Raw genomic sequence first — 12,650 nt, forward strand, 5'->3', positions numbered from 1 at the left:
TCTCCCTGGAAAGTAAACATTGTGCTGTTCAAACAGGATTTTAGACAAGACTGTGACTTTTTAAATAATTAATCTACACTTTCATTGGAAAAAAGACTGTGGCTTTGAATTAATTTACACAAGAATGTAAATGAGTTTTTATTAATGTAGACTTTTTCATGGGAAAAAAGACATTGTGGCTTTGAGTGGATTTACAGGAATTTACACAACAGTATGTGACTTTTTTACTACAAGGTATGTTACTGATATTTTACCATGATTTTCAAAATACTCTACAAGCTTTAGCTGTGGTTTTTGAAATACTTTTAACAGTCTTTTCAGTCTTCATGAATTTCATGTTTAATTGTTCTGAGTTGATGCATGACTTGGTTTACAATTAAAAGGAAAATCATTACAGGTCCTACTTCCACGTCACATTATGTTATTTCAACTTTATCACTGACAGTTCAAATGAAAGGTTGTGTCTTGGATTATTTAAATATGCGCTTCTTTTGAGATTTTTTTCCTTCCAGGAGATGCTGAAAATATATCATTACATACAAAATCAATTTGGTTTCTGGGGCCCCACACCATGGCTCCACCCCCTGCAAATTTTCCTCAGATTTCATAATTTTCATTTCACAGCCTTGATTATTTAAATCAATGATCCAACTTTGTAAGACTGTAGTGGGATGACATAATGAGCACATCACTTAACCTTAGCAGTTGCGTTTCCAAGTGCCTCACATTTTTCCATGCTATGCACTTATTTCTTTTTTGCAAGTACCACTGGGCCCAGACAAAAAAAAAAAAAATCTAAGGGAAACATTGCAAATACATGCCATATACACTAAAAAGCCTCTCATTTATGTTTGTAACCTCATATGTATATACACACACACACAACTTATTCAAATGATTTCTCTCCCACATGAACTCTCATGTGCTTGTTCAGACCACCCTTTTCCCTAAAATTTTTACCACATACAGGACAGCCAAATGGTTTCTCTCCTGTGTGAATTCTCATGTGTTTGTTCAAGTCTCCCTTTTCTCTAAATCTTTTACCACACACAGAGCAGCCAAACGGTTTCTCCCCTGTGTGAATTTTCATGTGGGTGTTCAGATTGCTCTTTTCTCTAAATGTTTTACCACACTCTAAACAACTAAATGGTTTTTCTCCAGTATGAATTCTCATGTGTTTGTTTAGAGTACCCTTTGTTCTAAAACTCTCACCACACTCAGAACAGCCAAATGGTTTCTCTCCAGTATGAATTCTCATGTGTTTGTTGAGGTCACCCTTTTCTCTGAATTCTTTACCACATACAGAACAGCCAAACGGTTTCTCTCCTGTATGAATTCTCATGTGCGTGACCAGATGGCCATTTTCTCTAAATTTTTTGCCACATTCAAAACAACCAAATGTTTTTTCTCCTGTATGAATTCTCATGTGTGCATTCAGTCTGCTCTTTATTCCAAATCTTTTGCCACACTCAAGGCAGCCATGTGGTTTGTCTCCTGTATGATTTTTCATGTGTGAATTCAGATGGCCCTTTTGCCCAAATCTCTTACCGCACTTACAACAGCCAAACGGTTTGTCTCCTGTATGAATTCTCATGTGTGTGTTCAGATGGCCATTTTCTCTAAATCTTTTGCCACACTCAAAACAGCAAAATGTTTTTTCTCCTGTATGAATTCTCATGTGTACATTTAAGCTGCTCTTTGCTCCAAACCTTTTACCACACTCAAGGCAGGCATGTAGTTTCTCTCCTGTATGCTTTTTCACGTGTGTGCCCAGGTGACCATCTTTTTTCCACCTTCTTCGACCCTCAAGGGATTTCAATGCTTTTTCAGTTGCTTGTGTTGCCTTTTGATTGAAACGGCTTAAATGACCAAATGTTTGTTCATATTCAGAACAGTTAAATTGTGTCTTAGCAAGACCACATCTCTGATCACTGACGGAGACATCACTGTTTTTCAGACAGTTTAAACTTGAATGGGATTCCCTGGTCTGTTTCCATTCATAACTGTCATCAGTCTCAGTTTCAGAACAGTATGAACTCCTGCCATCACTATCAGGATCTGAGATGCTGGCTGGTTGTGGTCCTCCATAGTACACTTCATCAGGTTCTATTTTCAGTGTGATGTGTTCAGGTGTGCTGCTGGCTCCAGGATCTGCCTCTGTTCCATCATCAGTTTGACTCTGATAAAGCTGCGGAGACTGAGGTTTTTCCTCATTTTCGAGCTTCACAGTGACAACAGTAAAAGGCAAGTTGCTGAAATCATTCTCCTCCAGCTGGTCATGTTGCTCTTCTTCCTGACTTGCCCACAGTTTCTCTTGTTCTTCCTTAACTTTGGGGGGGCTTGATTTGTCCTGGCTGAGACTGAGATTCCACTCTTTTTGCTGAGGGAGCGCATCTTCTTTATTCACTGATAGCCGCTGCATGTCTGCAAGGAAGTAATTAAATTATTAATAAAATAACAACATGGATTAAAAAGAAAACAAACCGTGAACTCACTATCATGCTATGTCTATGGACAAACCCAATACTGTGGAAAATGACATCAGCAGTATACCCAAAAACCTGGCGGACATCCATCTCCACAACCACGTTCAGATGTATCAAAAGTGAAATGACCATGGAAATGTGCGTGCATCACGCAAACATCCTGGCTGGCGTACGCACGTTTCCACAGCTATTGTGCCACCGCCAATACGTACAGGTGATGCAGGGAACCGTCAACAGTGTGAAAAGATAAAGCCATCAGAGTGATGTGCACGAGGGACACACTTATGAACAATTAACACACTCTTGTGTTTGCAATTATTTGGGTGGATATAAAAGCATGTGCAAAGTGATGAGGAAAATGCACTAACAATGTCTGCATTAGAAAAATTAGAAAATAATTGCATCTTAAGTCTGGACTTGAAAGTCTCCACAGAATCTGACTGTTTTATTGATGCAGGGAGATCATTCCACAGAACAGGGGCACGATAAGAGAAAGCTCTGTGACCCGCAGACTTTTTATTCACCCTAGAGACACAAAGTAGTCCTGCACCCTGAGAATGCAGAGCCCGGGCCGGTACATAGGGTTTAATTAGGTCAACTAGGCAGGGAGGTGCCAGCCCGTGAACAATTTTATAGGCTAGTAGCAGAACCTTAAAATCTGATCTCACTGGGACAGGAAGCCAGTGAAGAGACACCAAGATGGGTGTAATGTGGTCAAACTTTCTGCTTCCTGTCAAAAGTCTGGCACAAGCATTTTGAACCAATTGGAGACCCCTATCCCTATTCTCTGCAAGACCAACCACCTACATGTCCTCCCTTAAAACATCCATAAACTTTCTTTGTCTTCCCTCTTCTCCTCTTGCCTGGTGGCTCCATCCTCAGCATCCTCCTCCACCCTCTGCACATGTCTAAAACATCTCAATCTTGTCTCTCTGATTTAATTTCTAAACTGTCCTACCTGTGCTGTCCCTGATATGTTCATTCCTTATCCTGTCCATCCTCATCACTCCCAAAGAAAATGGCAACATCTTCAGCTCTGCCTCCTTGCTTTTTGTTAGTGCCACTGTCTCCAAGCTGTACACCATAGCTGGTTTCATTACTATCTTGTAAAGTTTTTCCCTTTACTCTTGCAGAAACCCACTCAGTCATCACTCATCTTCAACTGCTTATCTGGGATTGGGTTGCGGGGGCAACAGTTCTAGCAGGGGACCCCAGACTTCCCTCTCCCATGCCACGTTGACCACCTCTGACTGAGGGATCGCAAGGCGTTCCCAGGCCAGTTTTGAGATATAATCTCTCCACCTAGTCCTGGGTCTTCACCGGGGTCTCCTCCCGGGTGGACATGCCTGGAACACCTCCCTAGGAAGGCGCCCAGGAGACATCCCCACCAGATAGCCAAACCACCTATGCTGGGTCCTTTCAACGCAGAGGTGCAGTGGCTCTACGCCGAGCTCCCGATGGATGACAGAATTTCTCACACTATCTCTTATGCCGCATTCAGACCGGGCACGACGCAACGCCACAAATCGCCTGGTGTGTCGCTCTGCTTGGGCGGAAAATTCGCTCCAATGCGTCATCAAATAGGAGGAGCTTCCATTCCGCTCGGTGTCAAGTCAACATGGTGGACCTTGATCACACGGAGCGAGTTGCTGAAGGAGAGAGCATATCTTACCCATATTGGCCTCTCTTCATTGGCTTCCTGTTAATTCCAGAATAGAATTTAAAATTCTTCTTCTTATAAGGTTTTGAATAATCAGGTCCCATCTTATCTTAGGGACCTCATAGTACCATATCACCCCAATAGAGCGCTTCGCTCTCAGACTGCAGGCTTACTTATAGTTCCTAGGGTTTGTAAGAGTAGAATGGGAGGCAGAGCCTTCAGCTTTCAGGCTCCTCTCCTCTGGAACCAGCTCCCAATTCGGATCAGGGAGACAGACACCCTCTCTACTTTTAAGATTAGGCTTAAAACTTTCCTTTTTGCTAAAGCTTATAGTCAGGGCTGGATCAGGTGACCCTGAACCAACCCTTAGTTATGCTGCTATATAGACTTAGACTGCTGGGGGGTTCCCATGATGCACTGAGTGTTTCTTTCTCTTTTTGCTCTGTATGCACCACTCTGCATTTAATCATTAGTGATTGATCTCTGCTCCCCTCCACAGCATGTCTTTTTCCTGGTTCTCTCCCTCAGCCCCAACCAGTCCCAGCAGAAGACTGCCCCTCCCTGAGCCTGGTTCTGCTGGAGGTTTCTTCCTGTTAAAAGGGAGTTTTTCCTTCCCACTGTCGCCAAGTGCTTGCTCACAGGGGGTCGTTTTGACCGCTGGGGTTTTTCCGTAATTATTGTATGGCTTTGCCTTACAATATAAAGCGCAACTGTTTGTTGTGATTTGGTGCTATATAAATAAAATTGATTTGATTTGATCATCATAAGAGCTCCAGCATTCCTCTGTGGAGTCTTCTTCACGGACTAAGGTTAATTATGGAGTTCCACAAGGTTCTGTGCTAGGACCGTTTTTATTCACTTTATACATGCTTCCCTTAGGCAGTGTTACTAGAAAGCATTGCTTAAATTTTCATTGTTACGCAGATGATACCCAGCTTTATCTATCCATGAAGCCAGAGGGGACACACAAATTAGTTTAACTGCAGGAATGTCTTTCAGACATAAAGACATGGATGACCTCTAATTTCCTGCTTTTAAATTCAGATAAAACTGAAGTTATTGTACTTGGCCCCACAAATCTTAGAAACATGGTGTCTAATCAGATCCTTACTCTGGATGGCATAACCCTGACCTCCAGTAATACTGTGAGAAATCTTGGAGTCATTTTTGATCAGGATATGTCCTTCAATGCGCATATTAAGCAAATATGTAGGACTACTTTTTTGCATTTGCCACATGGGGTGTGCAGCCAGTACATTCTGAGTGCCGGTCCCAAGCCCGGATAAATGAGGAGGGTTGCGTCAGGAAGGGCAACCGGCGTAAAACAAGCCAACCCAACTATGCAGACTCAGAATCGAATTCCCATACCGGATCCGTCGCGGCCCGGGTTAACAACGTCCGCCACCGGTGCTATTGCCCAACAGGGTGCCGGTGGAAATTGGGCTACTGCTGGGCGAAGACAAGGAAGAAGAGGAGGAAAACGTTGCCACGAACAGCGGGAGAAGAGGAAAACTAGAAGGGTGGAAATGAGAGTGGGGACTTTGAATGTTGGTAGTATGACTGGTAAAGGGAGAGAGCTGGCTGATATGATGGAGAGGAGGAAGGTAGACATATTGTGTGTGCAAGAGACCAAGTGGAAGGGAAGTAAGAGCAGGAGCATCGGCGGAGGGTACAAGTTGTTGTACCATGGTGAGGACAGGAAGAGAAATGGTGTTGGGGTCATTTTAAAGGAAGAGTATGTTAAAAGTGTGTTGGAGGTTAAGCGAGTGTCTGACAGGCTGATGAGTGTGAAGTTGTAAATTGAAGGGGTGATGATGAATATCATCAGTGCATATGCCCCACAGGTAGGTTGTGAGATGAAGGAGAAAGAAGATTTCTGGAGTGTATTAGATGAGGTGGTGGAGAGTGTGCCCAAGCATGAAAGAGTGGTGATAGGAGCAGACTTCAATGGGCATGTTGTTGAAGGGAACAGAGGTGATGAGGAAGTAATGGGTAGATATGGTATCAAGGATAGGAATGGGGAAGGACAGATGGTAGTTGATTTTGCAAAAAGGATGGAAATGGCTGTGGTGAATACCTACTTTAAGAAAAGGGAAGAGCACAGGGTAACATATAAGAGTGGAGGAAGGTGCACACAGGTGGACTACATTCTTTATAGGAGATGCAAGCTACAAGAAATCACAGACTGTAAGGTGGTAGCAGGAGAGAGTGTCACTAGACAGCATAGGATGGTTGTTTGTAGGATGACTTTAGAGGTAAAAAAGAAGAAGAGAGTGAGAGCTCAACAAAGGATCAGATGGTGGAAGCTGAAGGAGGAAGACTGTTGTGTGAAATTTAGCGAGCAGGTGAGAGAAGCGCTAGTTGGACGGGAAGCAATTTTGGACAACTGGAAAAGTACTGCAGATGTGGTGAGGGAGACAACTAGGGCAGTACTGGGTATGACATCTGGACAATGGAAGGAAGACAAGGAGACTTGGTGGTGGAATGAAGAGGTCCAGGAAAGCATAAGGAGAAAGAGGTTGGCGAAAAAGTTTTGGGATATTCGGAGAGATGAAGAAAGCAGACAGGAGTACAAGGAGATGCGGCGTAAGGCGAGAACAGAAGTGGCAAAAGCAAAGGAAAAGGCATATTGCGAGCTGTACAAGAAGTTGAATAGTAAGGAAGGAGAAAAGGACTTGTACCGATTGGCCAGACAAAGGGACAGAGCTGGAAAGGATGTGCAGCAGGTTAGGGTGGTAAAAGATGCACATGGTAATGTGCTGACAAGTGAGGAGTGTGTGCTGAGAAGGTGAAGGGAATATTTTGAAGAGTTGATGAATAAAGAAAATGAGCGAGAGAAAAGGCTGGATGATGTGGCAAGAGTAAATGAGGAAGTAAAAGAGATTAGCGAGGAAGAAGTGAGGGCTGCTATGAAGAGGATGAAGAGTGGAAAGGCAGTTGGTCCAGATGACATTCCAATGGAGGCATGGAAATGTCTAGAAGAGATGGCAGTAGAGTTTCTAACCAGATTGTTTAATAAAATCTTGGAAAGTGAGAGGATGCCTGAGGAGTGGAGACGAAGTGTGCTGGTTCCTATTTTCAAGAACAAGGGTGATGTGCAGAGCTGCAGTACCTACAGAGGCATAAAGCTGATCAGCCACAGCATGAAGTTATGGGAAAGAGTAGTAGAAGCTAGGCTTAGAAAACAGGTGAAGATCTGTGAGCAGCAATATGGTTTCATGCCGAGAAAGAGCACTACAGATGTAATGTTTGCTCTGAGAATACTGTTGGAAAAGTACAGAGAAGGACAGAAAGAGTTACACTGTGTGTTTGTGGACTTAGAAAAAGCTTATGATAGGGTGCCAAGAGAAGAGTTGTGGCATTGTATGAGGAAGTCTGGAGTGGCAGAGAAGTATGTTAGGGTAGTGCAGGACATGTACAAGAATAGTGTGACAGCGGTGAGATGCGCAGTCGGAATGACAGACTCATTCAAGGTGGAGGTGGGATTACACCAAGGATCAGCTCTGAGTCCTTTCTTTTTTGCAGTGGTGATGGACAGGTTGACAGATGAGATCAGACAGGAGTCCCCATGGACTATGATGTTTGCAGATGACATTGTGATCTGTAGTGAGAGTAGAGAGCAAGTTGAGTCTAGTCTGGAGAAGTGGAGATATGCTTTGGAGAGAAGGGGAATGAAAGTCAGTAGAAGCAAGACTGAGTACATGTGTGTGAACGAGAGGGAGCCCAGTGGAATAGTGCAGTTACAAGGAGTAGAAGTGGTGAAAGTAGATGAGTTTAAAGTCAAGAAAAAGTCAGAGAGGCGAGATTGAGATGGTCTGGACATGTGCAGAGGAGGGACCCAGGGTATATAGGGAGAAGGATGCTGAGGATGGAGCCACCAGGCAGGAGGAGAAGAGGGAGACCAAAGAGGAGGTTCATGGATGTGCTGAGAGAGGACATGCAGGTGGTTGGTGTGAGAGAGGAAGATATAGAGGACAGGGTGAGATGGAAACGATTGATCTGCTGTGGCGACCCCTAACGGGAACAGCCGAAAGACAAAGAAGAAGACTTTTTTGCATTTGCGCAATAGCTCTAAAATTAGAAAGGTCTTGTCTCAGAGTGATGCTGAAAAGCTAATTCATGCATTTATTTCTTCTAGGCTGGACTACTGTAATTCATTATCAGGTTGTCCTAAAAGTTCCCTGAAAAGCCTTCAGTTAATTCAAAATGCTGCAGCTAGAGTACTGACGGTGACTAGAAGGAGAGAGCATATTTCACCCATATTGGCCTCTCTTCATTGGCTCCCTGTTAATTCCAGAATAGAATTTAAAATTCTTCTTCTTACTTATAAGGTTTTGAATAATCAGGTCCCATCTTATCTTAGGGACCTCATAGTACCATATCACCCCAATCGAGCGCTTCGCTCTCAGACTGCAGGCTTACTTGTAGTTCCTAGGGTTTGTAAGAGTAGAATGGGAGGCAGAGCCTTCAGCTTTCAGGCTCCTCTCCTGTGGAACCAGCTGCCAATTCTGATTAGGGAGACAGACACCCTCTCTACTTTTAAGATTAAGCTTAAAACTTTCCTTTTTGTTAAAGTTTATAGTTAGGGCTGGATCGGGTGACCCTGAACCATCCCTTAGTTATGGTGCTATAGACTTAGACTGCTGGGGGGTTCCCATGATGCACTGAGTGTTTCTTTTTATTCACCTATTTTTGCTCTGTATGCACCACTCTGCATTTAATCATTAGTGATTGACCTCTGCTCTCTTCCACAGCATGTCTTTTTGAGACAGCCTTTGTTGTAATTTGGCGCTTTATAAGCTGATTAAATTGAAACTGAACATTTTATTGAGTCTTAAAGTAAATAAATATGAAATTGGTTACTGGATCCTTAAACTATGGACATAAACTCTACGTGGTGGCTCCTTGATCTCTGGACATAAACAGAAATAAAATCTGTTAGTTTTTGTCAAAAGCATTTCCTTTCAGACATTATTACTGGCATGAATGTATTTCCATACCTATGAGCTGAGTTCTTGCAGCTGTGCAGGTCAGTTATTAAAGAATGCAAGATGTCTCATTTTGGGAGGAAAAAACATTTTAGTCGATTGTAGTTTCTTGTGTGTATTGCAACATTTGTAAGAGGTGTCATTTTATTTAAAGCGGCAATTCGTTTTGAAGTTATTTCCGAGCGGACTCTGTCTCGCAGCGCAGAGTTTGAAGCTGTGACAACGGAACGGAGGACGATTCTCGTTTCTCGACTGCAACAAGACATGAGTCCCAGTTAGTGATTTTAATCCACGCAAAAGTGACTCGTGATATTTTAATGGCTTTCAGAGGGGTTAAGAAGCGGAATTACTGCTTCTGAAGAGCAGCGAATCAAAGAGCCATGAGCCACTGAATCGAAGCATTGCTTCAATTCACGCTTCAAACTGGAGTCGCGCTGCAGAAACGGTTGATTACAGACGCTGTATTGAAAATAAGCGTAAACAAATTTCTTTAAAAAGGCCAAATTGAAAGGTTTCAAACACTACAGAAAGAATATGATTTAGCATCTCGAGATTTCTATATGTACCTTCAGGTACGGGACTATTATTTCAAATAAGTAAAGCCAAACCTCCCATGTGAAATGAATGCAATTACACAAATATTAAATAATGCATATAAAAACAAAAGTAGTAAAGTCATATCAAAGTTGTATAAAGGATTGATAGTTAACAGGAGAACATCAACACTGTATATTAGAGATAAATGGATAAAGGAGTTGCAGGAGGACATAAGTAATGACGTGGTATAATATTTGCAAATGGATGGACATTGTTGAAGAAATTCACAGTATGGAAAGACTTTTATTTTAAGGTTGCAAGAAGCTAAACACGAAGACTTTTGGGGGAAAATGGACAATGTATATTGATGACAACTGACCAATTGTTCTGTGTATTTTGTATTTTGTTATAATTTGTGAAAACCAATAAAAAACAAGTATAAAAAAAAAAGAAAGAAAAAGAAAATAAGCGTAACGGTCCAAAATGATAGCGTAATGGGCCGTACCGCAACTTTCTGGCTTTAAGAAACACTATAAGAAATCAGGAAAAAAGATTGTGGCAGTCAGTAACGGTTACTTTTTTAGACCAAGCAGAGGGAACAAAAATATGGAATCACTCAATTCTGAGGAAAAAATTATGGAATCACCCTGTAAATTTTCATCCCCAAAACTAACACCTGCATCAAATCAGATCTGCTCGTTAGTCTGCATCTAAAAAGGAGTGATCACACCTTGGAGAGATGTTGCACCAAGTGGACTGACATGAATCATGGCTCCATCACGAACGATGTCAACTGAAACAAAGGAGAGGATTATCGAACTCTTAAAAGAAGATAAATCATCACGCAATGTTGCAAAAGATGTTGGTTGTTCACAGTCAGCTGTGTCTAAACTCTGGACCAAATACAAACAACATGGGAAGGTTGTTAAAGGCAAACATACTGGTAGACCAAGGAAGACATCAAAGCGTCAAGACAGAAAACTTAAAGCAATATGTCTCAAAAATCAAAAATGCACAACAATACAAATGAGGAACGAATGGGAGGAAACTGGAGTCAACGTCTGTGACCGAACTGTAAGAAACCGCCTAAAGGAAATGGGATTTACATACAGAAAAGCTAAACGAAAGCCATCATTAACACCTAAACAGAAAAAAAACAAGGTTACAATGGGTTCAGGAAAAGCAATCGTGGACTGTGGATGACTGGATGAAAGTCATATTCAGTGATGAATCTCGAACCTGCATTGGGCAAAGTGATGATGCTGGAACTTTTGTTTGGTGCCGTTCCAATGAGATTTCTAAAGATGACTGCCTGAAGAGAACATGTAAATTTCCACAGTCATTGATGATATGGGGCTGCATGTCAGGTAAAGGCACAGGGGAGATGGCTGTTATTACATCATCAATAAATGCACAAGTTTACGTTGATATTTTGGACACTTTTCTTATCCCATCAATTGAAAGGATGTTTGGGGATGATGAAATCATTTTTCAAGATGATAATGCATCTTGCCATAGAGCAAAACCTGTGAAAACATTCCTTGCAGACTGATGAAGAGTACCGTTTGTCACTCATTAAGTCCATGCCTCAGAGACTGCAAGCTGTTATAAAAGCCAGAGGTGGAGCAACAAAATACTAGTGATGTGTTGGAGCGTTCTTTTGTTTTTCATGATTCCATAATTTTTTCCTCAGAATTGAGTGATTCCATATTTTTTTCCCTCTGCTTGGTCTAAAAAAGTAACCGTTACTAACTGACATAATTTTTTTTCCTGATTTCTTATAGTGTTTAAAGCCAGAAAGTTGCCATTTGAAATGACTTTAGTTTTGTGTCATGTCTGTGATCTGCTTTTTTCTACAAAATTAAACAACTGAATGAACATCCTCTGAGGCCGGTGATTCCATAATTTTTGCCAGGGGTTGTAGAACCCTGCACTGTATGATACTGGAGCAGTTACACTACACTGTAATGCGAAAATTTTATGCATGTAGCCAGTGGCAATACTGCGCAGTGAAAATAGCTTTGCCCTTTTTAATATGGATGAAGAGCAGAGATATACTGCTATAACAGGTAATGGCACCTGTGTGACGACTTACTTTGACACTATGGTGTTTTTAAAAGTTTGCAGCCACAACAGTGACGGTTACAATCACAGTTCAACATCAACTATGTGCCATAACAGAACTGTTTAGAACAAATCCAGATTCAAAGTGTTTCTGCCTGTTTTCCCTGACAGACAGCAGAAATCTGACGATTTGCATTTACATCCCATTTCAGACAATCATGAGCATCAATAAAGTACACTAACAGAAATAACGTATGTATGGACACACACACACACACACACACACATATATACATATATATATATATATACACTCAACAAAAATATAAACACAACACTTTTGGTTTTGCTCCCATTTTGTATGAGATGAACTCAAAGATCTAAAACCTTTTCCACATATACAATATCACCATTTCCCTCAAATATTGTTCACAAACCAGTCTAAATCTGTGATAGTGAGCACTTCTCCTTTGCTGAGATAATCCATCCCACCTCACAGGTGTGCCATATCAAGATGCTGATTAGACACCATGATTAGTGCACAGGTGTGCCTTAGACTGCCCACAATAAAAGGCCACTCTGAAAGGTGCAGTTTTGTTTTATTGGGGGGGATACCAGTCAGTATCTGGTGTGACTACCATTTGCCTCATGCAGTGCAACACATCTCCTTCGCATAGAGTTGATCAGGTTGTCAGTTGTGGCCTGTTGGTCCACTCCTCTTCAATGGCTGTGCGAAGTTGCTGGATATTGGCAGGAACTGGTACACGCTGTCATATACGCCGGTCCAGAGCATCCCAAACATGCTCAATGGGTGACATGTCCAGTGAGTATGCCAGCCATGCAAGAACTGGAACATTTTCAGCTTCCAAGAATTGTGTACAGATCCTTGCAACATGGGGCCGTGCATTATCCTGC

The 12,650-nt window shown here is 42.0% G+C and overlaps 1 protein-coding gene across 1 annotated transcript in view; it reads right to left on the minus strand.

Annotated features, from left to right (window-relative positions):
* Positions 1–332: 332 nt before the first annotated feature.
* Positions 333–12,650, minus strand: part of LOC117504526 (zinc finger protein 585A-like) — a 56,204-nt gene continuing 43,886 nt past the window's right edge. The window contains exon 3 of the mRNA XM_034163979.1: positions 333–2,424. Coding sequence (XP_034019870.1) covers positions 887–2,424 — 1,538 coding nt within the window. The 3' untranslated portion in view covers positions 333–886. The remainder of the gene's footprint in view (positions 2,425–12,650) is intronic.

The sequence above is a fragment of the Thalassophryne amazonica genome, chromosome 2 (genome assembly GCF_902500255.1).
Source record: "Thalassophryne amazonica chromosome 2, fThaAma1.1, whole genome shotgun sequence".
Taxonomy (NCBI): domain Eukaryota; kingdom Metazoa; phylum Chordata; class Actinopteri; order Batrachoidiformes; family Batrachoididae; genus Thalassophryne; species Thalassophryne amazonica.